At 31.1% G+C, this 23,333-nt stretch overlaps 1 protein-coding gene across 8 annotated transcripts in view; it reads left to right on the plus strand.

Annotated features, from left to right (window-relative positions):
* The window catches only part of LOC127709459 (harmonin-like), a 37,799-nt gene extending 17,912 nt beyond the window's left edge, over positions 1 to 19,887 (plus strand). For 6 of the 8 annotated variants that reach the window (XM_052215295.1, XM_052215375.1, XM_052215558.1 and 3 more), the window contains 6 exons: positions 4,129 to 4,926; positions 5,524 to 5,747; positions 8,129 to 8,222; positions 11,118 to 11,220; positions 17,543 to 17,591; positions 18,335 to 19,887. In XM_052215295.1, coding sequence (XP_052071255.1) covers positions 4,198 to 4,926; positions 5,524 to 5,747; positions 8,129 to 8,222; positions 11,118 to 11,220; positions 17,543 to 17,591; positions 18,335 to 18,860 — 1,725 coding nt within the window. In that variant the 5' untranslated portion in view covers positions 4,129 to 4,197 and the 3' untranslated portion in view covers positions 18,861 to 19,887. Of the gene's footprint in view, positions 1 to 1,032; positions 1,234 to 1,984; positions 2,047 to 4,128; positions 4,927 to 5,523; positions 5,748 to 8,128; positions 8,223 to 11,117; positions 11,221 to 17,542; positions 17,592 to 18,334 lie in introns of those variants that run through there. The other 2 variants (XM_052215501.1, XM_052215079.1) reach the window with 2 other exon arrangements.
* Positions 19,888 to 23,333: the final 3,446 nt, after the last annotated feature.

The raw sequence follows: 23,333 nt of genomic DNA on the forward strand, positions 1-23,333 counted from the left end.
GGGCAATTACCATGAAAGTGTGATACAATAATGTAGTATTAGCCATACATGGTGTCCTATGGGCATATTACTAATGTGTATAGTATGATTTCTATTTTGCTTTGAGACTAATAGTATAATATACCAGCATTGTTTACAGGAAAGGTTTGACTTGAATATCAAGGTATTTAGGTACAGTATGACAATTAACTCTCCATTTTGGTTTAAGACAAAACAGAAAGCAAAACACATTATGCCTGCCCTACATTTGACAATGGTTTGGAAAAAACAAATATGTATCCAAAATACAAGCTGATCAATTCACATTTAAGTTTTTATACCCCTGCCGAAGGCAATGGGGGCATTAAGTGTTACCCTTGACTGTTTGTCCTTCTGTCCGTCCTTCCGTCTTTCCGTTGTTCTGTCCGTCCCATTTTCTTTTTTTTGTTTCCACACTCTAACTTAAATTTTCCAGATCGAAATTTCATGAAACTCATACACAATGCTATGAATCACAACACGCAGACAGAGTTTAAATTTTGACAGTATGTCTTTAACCATTCTAGAATTATGCCCCTTTTTAAATTTGGAAATTGCAAAGCTTGAGAGAGAGCATTCTTCTTTTATTTAGGTATCTATTTCTTCAAAACAATATCTGGAATCGGAATAAAATGGTACAAATTGTTTTGACACATGAAGTGTTTTTATCTTAAATAGTATCATAAAGAGGAGTTCAAGTGGCTAAAATTTAAATCTTTCTAAGATTAAGATCATTTTATATTGAATGGCCATTGGAATTCCATACACCCACCATGCGATAGAAAGATAAACAATTTATTTAAATGTACATATTAAAGAATTCATATTCTTATTGTTTTAATGTGAACATCAGATTGTTCTACGATCTATGCCCTGCTTTGCACTGACGATTTTTCAAAGACTGACAAGGTTATTGTTATCTTGAAATGGTGTGCAAATAATTTAGTCATAAGTCTATTTAAACAAGCAACAAAAAGTTATTTATCTGACTGACCGATTAATATTCAATAGGTCCGTTCTTTTGAAAGCTGAAATTGATTCATAATTCACCGATCATTAATTTTAATTCTTTTACTACACCTACATAATTTCAGACAGATTTACTGTATGTGTGACCAATCATATGAATTTTTATTAAACTTAATAAAAGCGTGTGAATTGTGATAAATATCGGTAGTCCATTCATTAACGGACTGTTGTGATCTGACAAATTTAGTAAGTAGTAATTATTATTTTAAAGTGAAATTTTTTTCATTGTAATTGAAATCTAAACGTAAAGGAAAAGTGAATACAGATGTATAATTTTGATTGGAATGTTTTGTAAATAGACCTAAGTAAGCTTATAAAGTTAGATGCCTTTTTTTATGAATTTGATAGTAAAGAAGAGCCATTACGGGATAATTTATTAAAAAGAAATAACTTTCATTTAACTCCCATGTTTTTGGGTCTCAAATTAGTGAAAGTTTGGGGTCCATACCAAATGTTGATCTTTAATTTTAAATTTCAAAATACCTTCCATTCCTGAAAATAATTGTCAACATCTTCCCTTTCATTTTACAAAGATGACCCTTTCTTACGTTCCAAAATTGCTGGACATTATTTAGTTCATAACAATTTGCAGAGAAATGATATTTTATGTACACATGCATACATAGTAATGAATATCTTATCAAATATATATTCAGTCACTTTGACTTGTATTATTTGCATGAATGAATCCAGTTGCTTTTTATTGAAATGAACAAGACAATTGAAATTTTATTCTATTTCATTGATACCAGGTTTTTTTTCTCAATGTATGTGATTAATTAGAAAGAATTAACAAAGTACTTCTAGGGACTCACAAGGCTTTGATTTTTAAATTACTCTGTCCTTCAAGTTAAATGTTCTGAAAGTATTTATCATAATCTTGTAGTTTCTTAGAAAATCTATTTATTCTGTGAATCATTAAAAACTTCTATATCCGTATGTGTAGACAATTTTCTTCCGTGTTGCTAATAATCTTGTATGCAGAAAAAAAATGCAAAGGTAAATATGTTACACACAATTTTTATTGGTTGTACCAATTTTCAAGAATTTCAGTTCAATATTTATCATATTATGTCCCTAATATGTTGATCTGACATACCTGAAAATGTTGAAGTTTTATGTAGGTTGCATTTCATAAGTAGGTACCTAGGAACCATGGCTTGCTAGGCATCAATAAAAGACTGACACATTCTTCAAATTCATTTTTCCCCAAGGATGATTCAGTGCTTAATTCAGAATAATTGATAAAAACAAATTAATTTGATGACAGGAAAATTTGTTGTGTAGTATTATTTTGGACCCATTGTCGGCTTAATTTTGATGTTAAGTATTCTGTAAAATTTTCATATGCAGATTCTTAGGTAAAAGGTTGAGACTCATTTAAACCTGTTAATTTAGGGCGGCCATTGTTATCAGTTATTAAATCTGACATACAATATTACATTGATATTATTTCATTGAATAGATAAAATCTAAATGATTACAGTGACAGTTATAATTTCTTATTGTTGAACACTGAATGTATGTTTCCTAAAGGTAACATAAGGGTTAAATTTCTTGAAATTATCTCCCTTTATCAATTTTAATTAAATCATGAAATGTTGGTGTTGCACCCTTGCATTTACAATAATATGGAAAAAAATTCTATCAGAAAAGAAAATTTAACCATATATTTTTAATGTTCTGAAATATTTAAAACATGTAACATAACTGTAACATTTTCCTTGCAGTTATATACATGATATATGAAGTAACTTTTTACACCTAAGGGCTTAAAGGTATTTATGTAAAGTTTGATTTCTTTTTAACCATACTGTCCCTTGAGGTTACTTTAAGTTGAAATTAATGTAATTATATGGCATTGATTGATTAAATTATAAATGTGAAATTGGTTTAAATTTCAGAAAAACTTTATTTTATTTTTAGTCTTAGTGTAGGTAAAATGGGGAACACTTTTAAAACAATGGTAAGCAAATATGTAAATTTGAATCAAAAGTTGCAATACAAATTTTTTAATAAGATTAGAAAACAAAGTAAGATACAAAAATTTTCCTTGTTTTTTTTTTTTTAAAGTTGTTAAGGCAAGGATGTAAATGTTCATCAAGTGGTTAAGGTATCGTTTTAGTACAAATAAGGATATATATGAGTTCAAATAAATGTATAATGAATGTGGTCTGATATTTCATTTTTGTTTTCAGTTGAACTTTAATTTATTTATTTAATTACTGTATGCTGTATTATATATAGGTCTTTGTCCTATGTGGAAGACGTATGCGCATGCAGTGATTGACATGTAGATGTATGTCCTTTTTTTTTTGTTTGGTCAATTGGCAAATATGGATAGATGTTGCTTTGATAATCATACCAGATCTCCTTGTTTTGTATGATCAAGGTATTGTTACAATCTACTGATCATAGAGGAATGATATCTAAAAGGCTTTACTTAACTTACTTGCAGCTATTTGTGATAGATCTACATCTGTTGTTTTACCTGAACGAGATATATTTGTACTTATTGATGATACAAAGAAGGTGTGAAGTCATCTGTCTTTTGTCACCACTGATCTTAGTATGATCGATGGGTTCATTGATTTTATCCCTTCCTATATAATGACTCAGGGTGAAGATTGCTTGCACATATGGTATTTAGTTTCATTTGTCATGAAGTCCTCTTGAAATAACTTTATGTAAACATTTTGTGGATCATTTGACATTTTTTGTTTAAATTGTGCTTCTAATTTGGGAACTGTGTATTTGATATGATTAGAGTGTTTGTGGGTATTTTTCTGAGTTATATTAATTTTTTCTTTGTGATCAGATAAGAATTAGTCTTTCGTTTGAGAAATAATTGATGATATTGGTGATTTTAATATTGATTTGTTCTGAATAATTACTTTGACTTGGGGAATACATTGCATGTTTGAGAAAAGTTATTTCTTAAGAAAAGGCAAATTAAATTACCATCAAATTGATTTCCTATTGTATTTGGTTATTTCAACTTTTATTATCAGATGTGTATTGTTGATCTTTTTTCAATATGATTGATTAAATAATGGTTCATCAAAAATGAACTACTTTCAGATCAGACGGAAGCCACATGTACGACGACATTTGACCTGGAAGCCACTGGTGAAAGTACGCAGAAGAAAGATGTCACAGACAGATCTTCAGGATTCACGGAAAGGGGATGTTATTCTTCGGAATTTGATACGACAGTTATTGACAGAGGATGAGAGTATACGTTTTAAAATAGCATTACATAATTTCAAAATTTCAAAATCAGTTACAACATTGTGCCATCAGTTAAAACCTATTATAAACTCAACAGAAAAAATTATGCTGCTTTTGGAGTTGAGTACAAGACTTCCGCTATCACTTCAAGAAGATTTTCATAGATTGTGTAGTTTACAGTATCCACATTATGATGCATACTATCATATATATCATTCAGGGAATGCCATGCCAGAATCATCAAAAGTTATTGCCAAAGATTCATCGGGACAGTTCAAAATTGTATCATCTAGTAGTGATACCAAGTTATACATGGCGAATAATAACTTAAAAAATAGTTCAGATCAGAGTTCGTTACAAGGGACTAGTGTAACTAGCGGAATATACAGTGAACATGATGATACTGTGTCATATAAAATGGACGTGAAAGACAATGATTCTGATGTTTTTGTATGGACTCCTCAATATGGACAAATTAATCCCAATTCATCAGCATTTGTGTCAAAAGGTGCCAAAAATGTTGAAAACAAAAGAGTATTTTTAGAACGCCTGAATGGCAGTCTGGGTATTGGAATTCGTGGAGGGAAAGAATATGGGTCTGAAATTTTTGTTAATCATGTTGAAGAAGGAGGGGCTGCAGATAAACAGGTAAATTATGTCTCTCTGTTTTAAACTGGTTTCTTATATAATTTTAGGATGTGTACTCCCAATTAAGTACTAGTGGATATACATTCCAGTTCTGGATACAATGTGTTTACTGAATTTCATTTTCTGATTGATGTTTAGTGCATCTTGTATTTTTCATTTCATTACCACGTACATGACATATATGTATTGTAAGATCAACCATTCAGTTTCTAGGAATTATTGACAGATGCTCTTAGAAGCTGTCTTTCACATTGTCACCAGATTCAACATCTGTTAGTTAATTATGGACTAAAATAAAAGCTTGTCCATTATATTTAGTAGCCATGAGTATGCTGTTGCTATATTGATGAACTTTCAAAATCAGAGTTTTTACTTTAACTGATATTTTAAACCACTGTCACCTGACTGTATATCAAGTTTAACTTTACAGTACCAAAATTTATCCCTCTTATTGTTAACATTATATATTTAAAGGATATAATGAGACAGCAACTCAACAATACAAAAAAAGAAAGACATCTAGATGTATTTGAATAAAAATTATTTTATTGAAGTTGTGTTTTCATATTTTACACTTGAATGTATTTTTGAATCTAGGGTATTAAAGTTGGCGACAGAATCCTAGAGGTGAATGGTACTTCCTTCAATCAGATGACTCATGCAGAGGCAGTTACTCTCATGAGGAATGCATGGAATGTTATTATGATGGTTCAGGCTATTCCTCAGAATGGAGAGATGCAGGAAGCTCTTCATATAAAGGAGTTAGAAATGGTGCTCTTCCCCTCATCAAATGACTTTAAATTAGGATGTGCTACAAATAGGTATGTTATAGTAATAAAAATGATCCAACCTGAGTGTTTAATTACATTCAAAAGAAACATGCATTAGGTTAACATGGATATGTATTGATAAAGTTTGATACATAGACTACAAAATAAAGAACAGCACATGCAGATAATTTGTTTTTCACATTTGGACATCTTGAAATAATTGGCTAAATTTTCTTGACTCAATCTTTCAATTAAGACACTCATGTTATAAAAGTGTGGCATCTGCCTTAACAAACTATTAAATAAATAGCTCCTTATATTTCATTGCTGAGAGTTACAGTCAAATAATTCCTGTTGTATACTGTCATGTCAGTCCCAATAGGTTTTATATATGAACATTTTATTGATATAAATTATATCAGGAATTTTTTTATATCTATGGCCTTGATATATTCTTTTTTTGGGGTTTGGAATTCAAATAAAGATATCTGTAATCGCTATTTTTATTTCACATTTGTCGCGTACCCACATTTATAAACAAACTTCTAGAGTTTCAAATTTAAAAATTTATTCAAATTTAATTTTGGTTTTTGTATGAGCTGCAACATAAGAAAAAAGAATATTTCCTTGTTCATTGAAATATTTTTCAAAGTAGAAATAAAACTAAAGTGTGACTAACATTATCTTAGAGGACTACTTTTGCTGATATCTAATAAAATGGGATGTGAGATATATGTCAATGAGACAGAAAACACAAAAAAGACTTAAGTATTTAAACAGTTTCTCGTCCACTTTTATGGTTGATTTCCATCCTGAAAGACATCACTTATTAAATACAAAATATATTTTTTTAAGCAGAATTAAATGATTGGTTGACATCTGTGAGGTACTCCATACAGGAAATTATATCACAATATAATATATTTGTATACAATGAGCAAAGATTACCAGATTAAAAAAGGAAACAAATACATATGTACCCTAATTATTCTGATTTTTAACATGTTTAAGGCATTTTTAGTTGCCTTGACCTAATAAACAATCCGTTTTTTCAATATTGACTATCAGAATGTAAAATTTATTACCATCATTATATATACTTTAGAAAAGTGGTTTATAAGGTTAAGTCAATTATCAAAATTGTATTGTGTAATTTGATCGTGATGAAATTGCAACTTTTTAATCTCGTTTTACAAGACTTAAGTTTTTTATTCAATGAGAAAACTATTTTTTCCTGTTGTTATGGGGTTGTTTATTCATAGATTTGTATGGTGTAGTTTATAAAATATTCAGTGTGTTGTATCAATTTGCTCCTATAGTCACATGATTGTAGCAGATAAAGTTTTAAAGGGAACTTCTATTTTTTATTATATTTTCATGTCAACTGTTCATGCATATAGTTTTTAAGGGAAATTGTCTATTATTCAGTTGTATATAGATACTTTTTGTGACTAAATTTAAAACATTTTATCATAATTCTGCTATTAAGGTTCAGATAATCCATTTATAACAGTACTCTGTTTGTCAGATGTAGGTCACAAGATAGATATTAAAGTCTAAGGCATACTATAGACAGATAAATAATTTGTATTGAAATCATGTTAATAGCATCTTTTACTAGCTCTGCAAAAGTATAATAAAATTGAGAATGGAAATGGGGAATATGTCAAAGAGACAACAACCCAACCAAAGAGCAGACAACAGCCGAAGGCCACCATTATACTCTTCTTATGTTTTGGATGTGTCATCCTCATGGTGTCCTTTTGGGTTAAGTTTTAAGTTTGAATTTCTGCTTTTATCATAATGTGTGTTTTGGAAGATTCTTTCCTTACGACAATATGTAAATCCCACCCAGAATTTTCTGTTAGATTGGGTGTAGTTCTTACCAAGTCTTTAAATGATAAGAACAAATATTTTATTTTACATGTTATGACGAAGGTTTATTTTCCTACAAATTTGATGAAAATTATTTATTCATCTTTACAAGATTTTTACCATTATAGCAGTCGTCCTGAACATGCATGAAACATTTGCCACTGGACATTAAGCAAATATCAATCAATCAACTGTTATGGCAGTACATCTTTCACTACTTTTCTTATACATGCATATGATCAATGTCAATTCAAATACGCTGCTTATTTATGCTAATTGATGACACTATAGCTATGATAATAGACATCTCAAAGTCTGACATTTTAGACAAATTTGATTTTGTTGGACAAGCTTACAAATCATTTAACAGAAATAATCTCAAATTTATTGGAGTAAAAATATGCTCAAATATTTTGAGTTATTCAAATGGCCTTTTGAACTAGTCATACTTTCAGTCAGAGCAAGTGTCTGTTCCTGTTTACTGAGTCTATAAATTGCACTTTGTAGGCATAATCTTTATATGATTTTGTATAATTGAGGATGTGTATTTATTACAGGAAACAGAAGAGTAAATTTTTGAAAGTAAAAGCAGTTGACAGACACTCGCCGTCAGAACAAGCAGGCTTGTGTGTTGGTGATTTCATTGTAAAGGTACATTACTTTTATTCTGGCTTCCAGTGTTATTTAAAGTTTACTCCACCAAATAAGCAGCCAGTGTATGTAGACTGTACTTGTTTGATAATGTATATATGATACAAACATAGACAATATTATTTTGGTGAGACAAATGATTTTTTCTTTACAAACTGTCCTTTTATGCTGGCATTATATTGATATGCCGGGAGAGAGCTTAATGTTCATGACATATTAGTTACCGCAAACAAATTAAGGAGCACAAATTATATGAGAAACAGGATCAATAAACTTTGAAGGGATACCAATCTATTTTTTTAAGTTAGTTTGTCATACCATTACTTGTGCTCTACTGTTGAATAATTCAGTACAATCTGTTGGGATGTAATTGTATTTTTTTCTGATTCTATTACTATTAACTGAATGAAAATAGTTTAAAACTAAATTTTCTCGCTTTCTACCATGCATTAACAAAAAACAATTGGGGTCTGTATAAAACTCATCAACATGATCAAAGTTCATATAACTTAGTACAATGTACAAATAAATGAAATTCACTCTAGTGGTTTTTTTTTAGCAGGCTTGATAGGGGGCAGCAAACATAATTTCTTTTATACATATCAGATTTCATCTCAAAGTATGACTTCAGTGTTTGCCTAAAGAATAGGATGTATAGTCTATATTTTTCTGTCATTATGAATCATTTTATTGTTGTCTATAAATGTTTTAATTTTTTATGTTTTTAGATAAATTGAATGATAATTTTTATGATCAATTACTAGAGGGTTAAAAGTCCATTAAAATGATTCAGGAATATAGGTGCTCATTTCTGCCTTTTTTTTATAAAAAGCATGAATAACTTTAGGAAAAATGTATGTAATAGACAAAAGAGGATTGGCCAGACATGTTTGTGGACAAATTTGTGGAAATAACCATAAAAATCATGTTAAAATAAATGTCTTTTCTTTCAACATTGCAGGAAGTTAAATTTTTTGATCAACATTTGTATCCTCATTTTGTCTATGTAAATAATTAAGATTTGTGTAATTTACAATTTATAATGATAACTTTGGGGAATAAACACTGAAGAAAATGAAAATTCAAAACAGTCTAGGATAATTCTTCACAGGGGAAAACTACCGGTATATCTTTCCAGATCCTGCAATTATCCAAAAAAAATTAATGTGGTATTTGAATATCAATCAGTAAACAGTTAAATCTATTAATAATATAGAAAACTAATTAATAACTTTTTCCATTCATAGAATACACTTTAGGGACATAATTAGTGAGGTTGACCGATATATGCTGTAAATAAGGTATAAGTGATGTTTTCATTCATTTTATTTTCTATAGAAGACACACTTAACATTTTCAAGATTCCAACTCTTTTGAATATGAAAAATATGAATATAAAATGCTATAGTTGAAATACATACCATAGAACATAATACAGATCTAGAGGTTAGAGGTTAAAGAGTTGTTAAAGTTAAGGAATGTAGATGTACAAATGTAATCAAAATTAATGTTTATTTAAATATTATATTTAAAATATTATATTAATAATAATGTATGTGTGGTTTAAGGGTTAAGTAAGTTTTAAAAATATTACTCAAAATAATTACCATTTTAGATGTTTGTCAAATAACCGTATACTTTAAAGGCAATAAGTGTAACACAAACTTTTAAAGAGCCCATATCCTCAATTATTGTTTGATTTTAGAAGATTTAAATAATTTCTTTTGTTCAACAAGTCATGAACTTTCTAAAAATGTGCGAAGACATACATAATAAATCTTAAATGAGAAATATTGTAGAAATTCTGTGTCTTTATAATTGTCAGGGTGAACTTTTGTGTCATATACATGCACTGATATATATTTTATTTTTTCTTTTGTGAAAAGGTTTTTTCTAATGCTGCTTATGAGAGGCTAAACTGTTAAAATCAGATAAGATTTAAATGTAAATTTGTATGCCCCATCTATGATAGTAGAGGGGCATTATGTTTTTCGGTCTGTGCGTCCGTTCGTTCGTCCGTCAGTCCGTCCATTTGTCCATCTGTCCTGCTTCAGGTCAAAGTTTTTGGTCAAGGTAGTTTGTGATGAAGTTGAAGTCCAATCAACTTGAAACTTAGTACACATGTTCACTATGATATAATCTTTCTAATTTTAATGCAAAAAATTAGAGTTTTGACCCCAATTTCATGGTCCACTGAACATAGAAAATGATAGTGTGAGTGGGGCATCCGTGTACTATGGAAACATTCTTGTTTATTTTATTTTCAAATTTTATTTGATAACAATGACAGAGCTTTCAGTTTATATATTAAGAGTGTAAATGATGCAGTGTCTGTTAGTTTGTCTATTCCTCTGTCAGTAAACTACATGTACATTCTTTGTCATGTTCCATTTTCCCTCTATTTTTGTTTAATAATTTGGAGAAATGACCATAAAAACTTTTGTTGATGCCACATAAGCATAATACATTTAAGCACAGTGTGTATGTAGACATGATGATCTTATTAATTGACATCTTTCAGAGGCAGAGAGCAATATAATCTTTTTTAGAAGATAGTTATTTTCTATTTGTTTAAAGGCTGCACTAAGTGTCATTTAGTAAATAAAATCCACACATTTGGTCTCTGGTGGATAGTTGTCTTATTAGTGTCATTTAGTAAATAAAATCCACACATTTGGTCTCTGGTGGATAGTTGTCTTATTGGCAATCATACCACACTTTATTACTTTTTTTATACCCTGTCTGTCCATCTGTGTGTCTGTCCATCCAACTTCATGCCTGACATATAATATTACTATTAAGTTAGAAAATTACTTTTATTAAAAACAGCAACTAGAAATTAATTCTTTTTATTTGTATATTTTAGTTTGTTGATTTGAATTTTTTTTTTTTCAGATTGATGGTATAGATGTGAGAACATTATCAGACAAACAGATTATGTCACTAACAAAAACAAAACGTCTAACAATGCTCATAAAAAGACTTGTGACAGATGATGGTTAGTATGACTCCCATCACTGGTGTTTGGTGGTGTGTAGTGTGGTATATGTGTGCACGCTTTGTGTAATTCCCTTCTGCTACCAGATTGCTCATTATAAAAACTGTCATGACTTTTGAATAGATGAATTGTTGTTTTATTTATTATATAGTTTTATACAAATATTTATTACATTTTTGAATAAACTATTTTAAGTACTGCACATGCCTTTTTCTAGCATTCCTCAGGAGCAAATACAAGGATCATTCCTAATGAAAATTAATTAAAAATCATGTAGCCTTCCCAAACTTTACCCACTATAACTTTCATTCTCAAAATACATGATTTTGGTGTGTAAACTCCTAAAAAATTGCTAGAATTTTACTGTTTATGGAAAAAATTGAATGATTTAGTGTCTGATTAATAATCAGACAAAAAAAAGGTAATCTTAAAAAAAGGTTGAAATTAAATATCTATATATTGACATACTTTTACCAGGTGAGTCATTCAGACTCATAGAAACCTCTAGTTCATACAGAATACAATGTAAGAATTGATTATTTTATAACACGTTCAGCACCAAAATTAATTTAATGCAATAGTACAGTTCCTAAAACAAATTGATGATTAGATTTGAATTTTTGTAGGAAATTAAATGTCTCTGTCAATCATTTTTAAGTTCAGGAGCAATTTTCTAATGTATTTTTAAGTATAACATCAATCATTAGCATGAAACTAATGCAAAAGGTAATTTTATTGTTTGGTTTAGGTAGATCGGGTCCTAAATTAATTTTTGATTGCAAATGAAGGGTCTAGATACGAATTGAAATTAGAATATTTGATTTCATTTGTGACACTTTTCATATAAATGAAAAAAAATATGGTTGTACCGTATGATAACATTTTTTTACATAAAAAGATACAAATTCATTGCTCTACAACTTTAAAACTTTGTTATATCAGGGGAAATATATAACAACTCAGGAAATTAATTTTTGTAAAGGAACATGCAGTAAATTAACAAATTTTGTTGTACAGTAATTCGACCATTTGATCATGAATTGAAATACATGTAACTTGACAACTTTACAATGTTTGGTTTGATGAGGACAAGCTTCTGTTGTTACATAGTTTTTGGACTTCTATTGTCAGAATCATTAACAATTTTTCAACAAATAATTAAAAGCAGAAGATGAATATATCCTAGTGCAGCTATTTATTACAACATATATGCTTTATCCTGAAAGCATAGTAGTCAAGGTCTTAAAGCAAACATGTAGTCGTAGTCATGGTAATCAGGTAGTTTCTCTAGATTATTGTTGGCTATTAGTTGTTTTTACATTGTGTATAAACTACTTTTGTCAGAAATCCTAGTAAAAGTGAGCATGATGCTTGAGTAGTAATTGGACAACTGTAGGATAACCATACTCATTTCATTTATGTCTGACGTTAAATTTAAATTGACTTATCTTTCAAAGACTGTAATGTAAGACTCTCTGACACGATGCTAATTTTAAAAGGTTTGATTTGATTTGTATTTGACTTGAATCATTTTCATGTGAGCCAGACATTTATGCTTTTTAAAGTTTTAATTTTCAACTATTTAAATTTAAGATATTCTTCCCTCATGTCTTTTTTTTGAAAGAATTTCAATTCCGCCTACAATGGCAGTATACAAAGAGGACAGTGAAATATTAGTAGTTTATGCAAATTGAAGGATTTAGGTTTGCAATATATTCAGCTGTATCTAGATCCTTTATATGCCACTATATCTGCTTATTCTGTCATATACTTTATTAGATAAAATATATTAAGTTTTTGGTATATCACTGGTCCAAAGAAATATCTTCATACTGTGCAACTATCGAAATACACATTTGTAAGTTATAGATATACATTGAGTAGACTGTCATAACCTATATATTCTCTCATCAGAGTTCAGTAATAGATAAATAAGAAATGAGACACAATATGCATTGAAGATTTTAAAGTTTCATAGCAACCCATTCAAGGGATCACTTGGAGATATGACAAACTACAAGGATTATAGCTTTCAACAGAGACATATAATACATTGTATTATATGCCTCTGCCTTCAATAAGTTATCACAAATAGAGTGGTGGAACAGAACACCAGTATCAAACAATTTTTGAAAATTTCATAAAAATCCTTTCACTGGTTCAGATGGATATTCTGATTAATGAACAGTCATAGGTACACTCATCCTGACCCCTATATCTCTACTATCTCTAAAGGGAATATAGATCAATGTAGTTACTTTACTAAAATCACATTTTTAATGAGAGGTTATTTGTGGCATTTTTTAATGAAACAGCAAACCAATATATATTACAAAAAAAAAAAACATCAATGAGATATGCAGCTAGAGTAGAACTTACAGTGTGAAATAATACGCCATAGTCTATACAAAAGGTTAAGCCCTTTGTCAAAAAAATTTGGAATATTCAGTTAATGTTACACTATTCACTAAAGGACTAAAATATTTATGAGGTTCTTGGCTTTGGACAGGCACATCAGAAAATGTGGTTGATTTAAAATGTCTATGAATTACATCAGCAGACATTAGAGTGTTGGATGGCATGATTTCAAAGCAGCAGGTTAATTAAGTCCTATGAGCTTGGGTTTAGTATCTGGGATTATTCATTGGTACGGTATTGTATTGTTTATTGGTGTTTTCCCCCCTTGTACTATGTTTTTGTTACGTTTTATGGTATTATTTAAGAGTTTAGTGTTTTACTCTTACTGATTTACAGAATTTTCTTTAATGCACCTTTTATAAGCCAACTGATGGTCATTGTGTTGTCCGTTTTTCTGTGACTGAGGGTTTTTGATTGGCCCAAATATATCTTTTTCTTACTGTAAAAAATAAAACAACACACAAAAACATTTGTTAGAGTGTCTTCATTTGCTTTGTCCATAAAATTCTTGGATAAAACAGATTTCCTGCAAGATGGATCATTTCACATATGGGAGATCTTTTATAGAAAATAATTTCAGATCCTAACAAAAACGTGACTTCAGGGGTATTTCATGATAATGCATTATCAAATTACGAATTTCCTATTCAAAGTAAACGGCTATTACTGTTGACACTTGTAGAAATGTTTTTACAAAGACTCTTTCTGTGATGACCTAGTGAGTACTTGACGACAAAAAGTCAATGATGCCAGATATGTACGGTATGAATACTTTTAAAAGTAGACAATTTAATGTTCTTTTTATTTCTTTGGCAGCGTGAAATAAAATAATAGAGATAATTTATAAAGTATTTTATAATTTTCCATTTCGCTTTAAACCGATTAAATACTTTGACGAAAGCAGCAATCCTGGTGGTAAATACTAGTAGTCAAATGTTCTGCTGTCTTCTGGACATTCCTTTCTTGCTGATTGGTTTTCATGCAAAACAGCTTTGGTTCAATAAAGTTTCCCATGTTATTAGGAGTAGAACGTATTAACGATTTCTCTAGGATAGGTAGCATTGTGATTGATAATTTTTCTAATTTTCGTCTCATTTTATCCACAAAAAACAACAAAGTTATACTTGAATTTTTTTTCTCGAAAATATTGCTTTGCGTGTCATGAACATTTTCTCATTACAAATATGCAGCGACGAATTTGAAAATTTCTATCTGAGTGCCTTCGTCTGCAGTAGTATATGATGAGGCTTGCAGGTGATTCTTGAACATGTACAAGAAGATGAGTGTCGACCCATATTTCACGGTTTACTGGCGTTTATTTAGTTTTTAATCCAAGGAAAGATTGATCAAATTTTACGCCCATGTTTACTCTCAACTTACATTCTATGGATATCATATTGCTTAATTTATTTGTGATGTAGTTAAATCGATACCTCGTGTAGGCCGACTGCCACACTCTATACGTTAAAATTCTTTGTAAAAACTGTCTGAGGAGTCCGCAAGTGGTCTGTTTGGAGGCCAAATGATTTGCCTTTCAAAAATTTTGATGATTGTCAGGATTTCCCGCCCAAATAATCCGGTCGACCTACTCTTTAATTTAGAACCTACCGAATATATGTATTAATTGTTAAGTTGATCTCGTCTTGAATATCCATCAAATATTCATAACTGGGCGTAAATCAAGAACCAAGCAATCCGTTTTATGCATGTTGGTTAATAAACCAGCCTTGAAGTCGCCTTGACTTGTCTCAAGATTTCCATAATGTGTTCTGTACTCACTGACATAGAGTGTTCTACAATCACATTACTTGTGTGCGAATATAAAGAAACATGCGTAGGGTATTGGTCATTGAGACAGATATACTACGACACATATAAACAGAAGATATTTCAATGTATACGTAAGAATGCAGTGACTCTTTTCACAAAAAATCTTACGAGTAAAAATTCTCGTAAGTCATGAACATTTCAGTATAACTTACGATCAATTTTAGTCGTAAGATTTTTTGTGAAAAGAGTCCCTGGCTCCTATTTATAGATTGACAGTTTGATCTGCCTTTCAAGCTTAGTGACTTAATTTAAGATTTAAGCCCACTTTCAGGTCTAATGCAAATGACTAGTTGAATGGGTACCTTTATTTTCAGTAACTTGTTACTGAGAAAATAATAATACAATAATATTATGTACAGTACATATACGTGGGAAATAACGACTAAATATTAACCTATTTTATGTAACCAGGAAAGAAGACTTTTACATATTTAATATATCTTCATTATGTTATTTTTCTTAACTACTCTTTAATTATATAATTATGAATACGAGTTGATATATTATATCTGAATTTTCCAACACAATCTTTATGTTATAGCAGATTATACCATCTCTCGGTCTCCAACAAAAAAAAAGGAGTTACCACATCTAAATATATGAACGTTTGGATACAATTCAATGGTGAAATAGATTGTTCAGCGTGATGTCTGTTTGCATTAAGCTATATCATTAATACCTCATATTCAAAATCATCTTTTAGGTTCTTGTTCTTAACTCTTAGAAATCCATTTACTGGTGACGGGGTCAATACCTAGTAAGAGTCATTTTGAAATTCACAGTTTACAAAACTTGAATTGTTCGAAATACTAAGGATTTTTTTACCCCAGGAATATATTACCTTAGCTGTATTTTGCAAAATTTTCGATATTGTTGGCCCACAATGCTCCTTAACTTCGTACTTTAATTTGTCTTTTAGCTTCTTTGTTTCGAACGTCACTGTTGAGACTTGTAGACGAAACGCGCGTCCGGCGTACACAATTATAAGCCTGGTAATTTGATAAGTTCCAAAATTATTCTTAATATTTTTTTGGTGAAATAATATAAACATTTAGTATGAACTTTCACCATTTAATAGACGACACCAAATTTTGTTATACGAAGTTTTGAATAATCGAAATTAGGTTTCTTCACAACGGTTACATAAAATTGGATACTTCTTTGCATTTTAATTAAAAATAACAAACGAAAGTTTTAAGAACAAACTCACAGGAGACAACATCACTCCAATAAAAGTTTCTTAAAATTGAAAAAAAGCATAACACAAATACCAAACTCCAAGGTAAATTCAAAAAGGGGAAGTCCATAAAACGTGACAAAATCGAACGTTATCAAACAATGGAATGAGTGAAACACAACTGTCATAATCCTGAATTGGTACAGTCATTTTCTGAAGAAAATGGTGGGTTAAACCTGGTTTTACAGATAGCTAAACCTCCCACTTGTATGACAGTTGTTTATAGTTCCGTTATATTGACAAAATTTGTTTGGGAATGTGACAATAATTCTTATCCAGCAGCCGAAGCTATGTAAACATGCATCACTGACATACCCCACACCTCACTTAACTAGACTCCTTTTCTCTATCCAGCTTAGACAGGCGGGATTTTTAATTTTTCTTTTTTTATAAATGAAAATGATTTTTAAAATTGTCTTTTTGTTGTTGGGTTGCTGTTCTCATTAATTTATACACATATCTCTTTTAATGCATAGAACATATCCATGCTGTAATCTTCAGTATTCTTTATAAACACTCATGATGGTCGTTTGAATCATGAAATATTCTTTAGACTCTAGAACTAATTTTGAAATTAAGAAGGATAAAGTATATTGTCTGCGGGTTTTTATTTCAACAACCAGTAATTCCGTCTAAATACTTTTCTGATGTTGTATTACTCTGCTGTACGCATAAATAACTATTTAAAGTGTCCCTTCTTATTCGCGCTTGCGTATTTTTTTATATTTTTTTTTTCGAATATCATTTAAATATTTATATCATCTGACTATTGCTATGTACAGTTGTTGTTTTGGATATCATTTACACTTTAACTTAGTTCACCGATTTTATTTGCAGATGCCACACCTCATCTGTCTGTTACAAGCATGGAGAATAACGAAAATAGGTTTGTTATTTAAGAATAAGCAATGCATTTTTGTCAAAACACATGAAACAGCATACCTCGTTTTTTGTTGCAAACAAAAGCAGATATTATTTCAATTCAAATAATGTCACAATCAGATGACTTATGTCTCATATAACATATTTTCTACAATGTTGAGACATATGAAAATGTTAATTATTCAAATAATGTTAGCAACCCTTATAAATTTATTTTTGGCACTTGATTTATATATTGTTTATACTTCTATTAATGCCACACCTCATCGTTAATATCTTCGTTCTAATGTTTCATACACTTTTTTCAAGTAGAGAAAAGCATGCATCCGACCTGATAATATTATCATTACACGTGCATGCGACCTGATAATATTCTCATTACACGTGCATGCGACCTGATTATATTCTCATTACACGTGCATGCGACCTGAAAATATTCTCGTTACACGTGCATGCAACCTGACAATTCTCATTACACGTTATAAGTTACAGGAGATTTTGAGGTGAAATGTGTACGAAAAAAATAGATATATAGCTGTTTATAGTCGATTGTAAGAGTTTTCATAAGTCATGCTTATTGTTGTTTGTAAATATGTGTCGACTCTAAATAGAATTTTCTAACTTGTCTTTCTTCTGATGTAAAAGTTTGTACCATGTATTAAATAACGAAATTGAAAAATCAATTCCTCTATTCTTCGATTGTAATGTTACCAAAGAGACATGATCTAATATTGTTTTCTTTAACAGGATGAGAAATGAACCTCATATGTCATCACAAAACCATTTGTCTACTAATAGTCAAGAAGATTACGACGATGAGGACAGTACGAACCAGTTCGGTATAGAAGATCAGCATTTAGCTCACGAAAGGGTTAAAGCAATATATTCAAGTCCCTTCTCACCCCACACACCTTTTTCTAGTGAAAAATCATGGACATCACAAAGATTGGTTTTCAAAAGCGATTGCATAACGCCACCAGCACGAGGAAGACCAGACCTTCGTTCACCATATCAGTATGAAATGAGGAGTCATAGTGCAGGGCGGGATTCTCAGCCCATCCTTGTTTCAAGACCAGGACCGGGAATAAGATACATTCGTAGTCGGTCTCAGTCGCCACATATACTTCGACAGAGAATGCCACGCCCTCGGTATTCAAAACAAGACCTTGAAATGATTAGGGGCATTCAACGCGGAATGGAAAAACGACAACGTGCTATCAGACTCTCTTATTATAATGCTGCATCTGTTGATAATTTAGACTGGGAAATATAGTGATATTTGTAAGCTTTTTTGAATGAATGATGTTTTACACTCCTATAAAGATTGTGTTTGTAGATTTATTCCTTATTATTGCATTTTGTGTTTGAAAACCACATAGTATGGTGCATATCATGTATCATCAGTCGGTTGGGATGTTCAACGTCCAACACATCAACTTAATGTTCAAAGTCTATATAATCTATTTGTAAAAGTATGAATTAGAATGTTGGGTTGGGGTCTGTGTTGAAGCAGATTTTATTCTAAATAAAATGTTGTTTTAATAATTTTTTGTATGATTAATATAAATCATATATACTTCATAATAATGAACATAGAACAGATACATTTATTGAGCATTTTTTGTTTTAAGGTAAACAGTACTTCGTTAAATTGCAACAAAGTTCTAGGGTAATAAAGTTTTTTAGAGGTCATATAAAAATGACAGTAATTTTTACCTCCAAATTGATTTTTGATCAGTTTTAACGTTGTTCTTGTTTTTTTGCTTAATGTGTGAGGAACATAATTATAGAGAGACAGTTTTACCACCCTAATCCCTGTTTCACATTTGAACATTCATTTGTCAAACAATACCCTGTATACCTATCTTTGTATGATAAAGTGTATTTACTAAATGAATTCATTTAATACAGTTTGCGATATTATCTTATGTTTCTCGATTTTGATGTTTTCCTGAATTATTCACTGTATACTAGTATTTTACATATTTATTAGGAAAATTTACTTGAGACTAAAATTCTCTATACACGTATATTATGAAAGTAATATCAAAACTCACATGTAGCATGGATTTATTAAAATTTCACTAACATTAATATCTTGGAATTACAAAATCATACCATTCATTTTTTTTTCATTGATATTTTGATATATCTTTTTATATGATGTTTATGATGTTATGATGTCGAGTTTGTTTCACGAATCTATAGTATTTATTTGAAGGATCATTGTTGTTATTTATTGATAGAAATCAAAAGAAGTATATTTATATTTTGTTTATGAAATAAAAATAATGTGCAAAGATGACTTATTTTAATGGGGAGTATTGATAATTCTATGGTCAGAATAAATAATATTTTGAATGTCCAAAAAAATTCGACACAATGAGTTCTGCCGCGTCTTGCAGTTTTATAAATATTAACGAGTTCAAGTTTACGGCTCATGACTGCATTCGTGAAAATTCCCAATTCATATACAATCCGACTGGCCAAGTTATTCCTGATGATTAAGGAAAAAGAAAGTTTTCGCCAAAGCGCCTAAATACTGTGAACTTAACTACATTATATTGGATCACAATACTGATAGATTCTGTCCAGTATGATGCCAGGGAAGTGGAAGAATGTGAAAAAAGACTATGATTCCCTTCTGGAAATGGTTATGAGGGCGTAGATACAAATATTATAATTTAAAATCTCTATGTGAATATGACCGTTCATGCAAATAAAAATGAAAATAACACTAAATAAAAGTGGTGCGTCCGAAGCGCTGTTTTGGATTTACCTTCTTCAGGAATGTTCTAACACATACATTTGAAAGCTAGGAATGTATAAATACTTTAATATCTGATGATCTGTATGACCCTAATGGCCCAAAATCCAACTAAGATTAGAGTTGCATAAAGGAGTTGGAACAACTTTTACCTTCAAAGACCAACATATTGCTATACACAACTTACTGTCTCATCTTCATGACAAATAAGTTGTTGTGCCCGGAGACCCCAATCATTATCATTTGTGTGCGTATCGGGTATATTTTCAGACAACATTTCCTAAGACATTTTGGAACTTGAACAAAATATTGAGAACAGGATTTTCCTTTACCATGTTGGATTCACCAAAAGCATGTGTCCTCACAAACAAGTCATAATTCTAGGCTTGTCGAATGCTTTATGAAAACGCTTTTTAAATTTATTTTACCAGCAATTGGTCCTCAGAGTTACTGTGAAACTATTTACTGTAGGAGCCTTAATTTTCCAAAACAAGCAAACATTAGACTGAAAAATGATTAAATAACAATATTGTTAAAAAAGAGAAATGTAAAAAAGGTCAAACTAAAGGCAGTCTCTTTAACACCGATCTGATGTAATGTTCGGGAGCATATTATATCTACTATTGTCATCGAAATCTAGAGGCATATAACCTTCTAAAAGAGGGACGAAAGATACCAGAGGGACAGTCAAACTCACAGATCGAAAACAAACTGACAACGCCATGGCCAAAAATAAAAAGACAAACAGACAAATAATAGTACAGATGACACAACATAGAAAACTAAAGACTAAGCAACACGAACCCCACCAAAAACTGGGGGTGATCTCAGGTGCTCCGGAAGGGTAAGCAGATCCTGCTCCGCATGTGACACCCGTCGTGTTGCTTATGTTATTACAAATGCGGTAAATACTGTGGATTCATTTTTATTCGTTGGATACCAGTTTCCGTGATTTTCGTTGGTATAGTTGAACCACGAATTTAAATGTTCAACGAATTACATATTTTCTATCAGGTTGTATGCAGACTGTGGTAAAACCACGAAATCAAATATCCACGAAAAGGCAAGCTTTCCGCAATCCAAGAAAATTGGTACCCACGAAAATAAATTAATTCACAGTAGTCTAATTCGGTAGGTCACATTCGTGAAAAGGGAAGGGTATTGAAGTTACGACATAAGGAACATATCCGATATCATCTGTGAAACGGTTATTCCATAACGGTCAACCAACTCGTGATGGCGTCCGTAAAATTTACGAAGGGATGATTTCAACTTCACCATTTGGAACTCTTGGTTTAATAGCTTCCTTGTGAGCAGCAATCCTCTATCAAGGAAATCATGATAGGAAATACAAGCCCGGGAATATCGTATCAACTGGGAGATATGTACTCCGTATGCAGGCGCTGCTGGAATGTTGCTACATAGAAATGGAAAGTTCACAATTGGGAAGCTGAAATCATCTCTTTTGTCGTAAAGTTTTGTTTTCAACCGACCCTCATTGTCAATTTTAGATGTAAGTCAAGATATGAGGCAGACTTAACTGTATCTGTAGTATCCTCTATCTGTAGTTCGATGGAATAGATTCGTTCATAGTCACCAAATTATTTGGTGAGAGAACATCATCTTTATAGCGGAACGTAAAGTTAAAGGATATTGCTTACTTCTTATCTTTCTTCCTAAGAAGTTCCTGTATGAAGTCGGCCTCATAATAATAAAGAAACAAGTCGGCAAGAAGAGGGGCACAATTGGTTCCCATTGGAATTCCGACAGTCTGTTGAAAAACACGTCCTCCAAACGTAACAAATATGTTGTCAATCAAGAAATCAAGCATCTTGATAATGTCAGTTTCAAAGAAATTTTTGTTTGAATCAGAGTGATTCTTTACAAAGTAGGATTTATCCCTCCCCAAGACAAGATACATGTATCTACGTTCGCCATTCTTTTTAATGAAACAAACTAATACCAACTCTTTCAATTTGTCTTTTAGTTTGGAATGGGGAATACTTGTGTAAAGTGTAGAAAAGTCAAATGTTTTAATACTATTGCAAGATGAGAGAGTCTTAGATTGTATGTACTCTAAAAGATCTTTGGAATTTTTTAGTATCCACATCTTATTCACGCCACCTCTAGAATAGGCACTTTCACAATAACTTTTGAGCCCGGCTTTGATTGCTGATAAAATAGATGTTATTAATTTAGAAAGAGGTTTCGTGGAGCACTTGGAAGACCCAGCAATATACCGTTGTTTGTAAGGACACTTATGTAGTTTAGGTATCCAATACAGTGATGGAAGATCCAGATCTTCATCTTTGATTGAAATTCCAAAGGAACATAGAACAGACCTATGATTATCCAGGATTTTCTCTTTGGTAAGTGTCGTGAGGGTATATGTTGAGTTTCCAAATGAATTGTCAATACCTAATTCATTTATCAAGCAGTTTATGTAATGATATTTACACACAAAAACGATGTTGTTTGGGGCTTTATCTGCGGGGACAACAACATATTTGTTATGGAGGTAGGACGACCTTAAAGCCTTAATCCATTCGGAAAGAGTATCTACGTCTACTTTCTCGCGTTTAGCCCATTGCCTGGCATAATCCTCGACTGAATCCATCAGTATTTTGAAGTTGTATTTCCAGTTGATGGATTTAGGCTCACGATATTTCGGACCTTTGGATAACAAATTTCGCAGGGAAGTGATATTGACAATGTTGAGGTCTCCGGTAATAACGTGACCAGCCGGATTATATGTGAATTGGGAACTAGCACAGGTGCAATCAGGAGGTTTAGACTTGAAGTTGTCAATGTTGAGATCCTGCAAAACGTGTTTGTAATTGAAAATTTTAGTTGCAATTGGTTTGGTATAGGTATAAGAAATTATTGGTACAGACTGATCTTTAAAATAAGGAGGTATTTTCGACTGAACTAATTTATGATGAAGGATATTGCCTCAGTTGACGCCATCGAGACCTTTGT

The sequence above is a fragment of the Mytilus californianus genome, unplaced genomic scaffold (genome assembly GCF_021869535.1).
Source record: "Mytilus californianus isolate M0D057914Y unplaced genomic scaffold, xbMytCali1.0.p SCAF_1, whole genome shotgun sequence".
In the NCBI taxonomy this organism is placed as follows: Eukaryota; Metazoa; Mollusca; class Bivalvia; order Mytilida; family Mytilidae; genus Mytilus; species Mytilus californianus.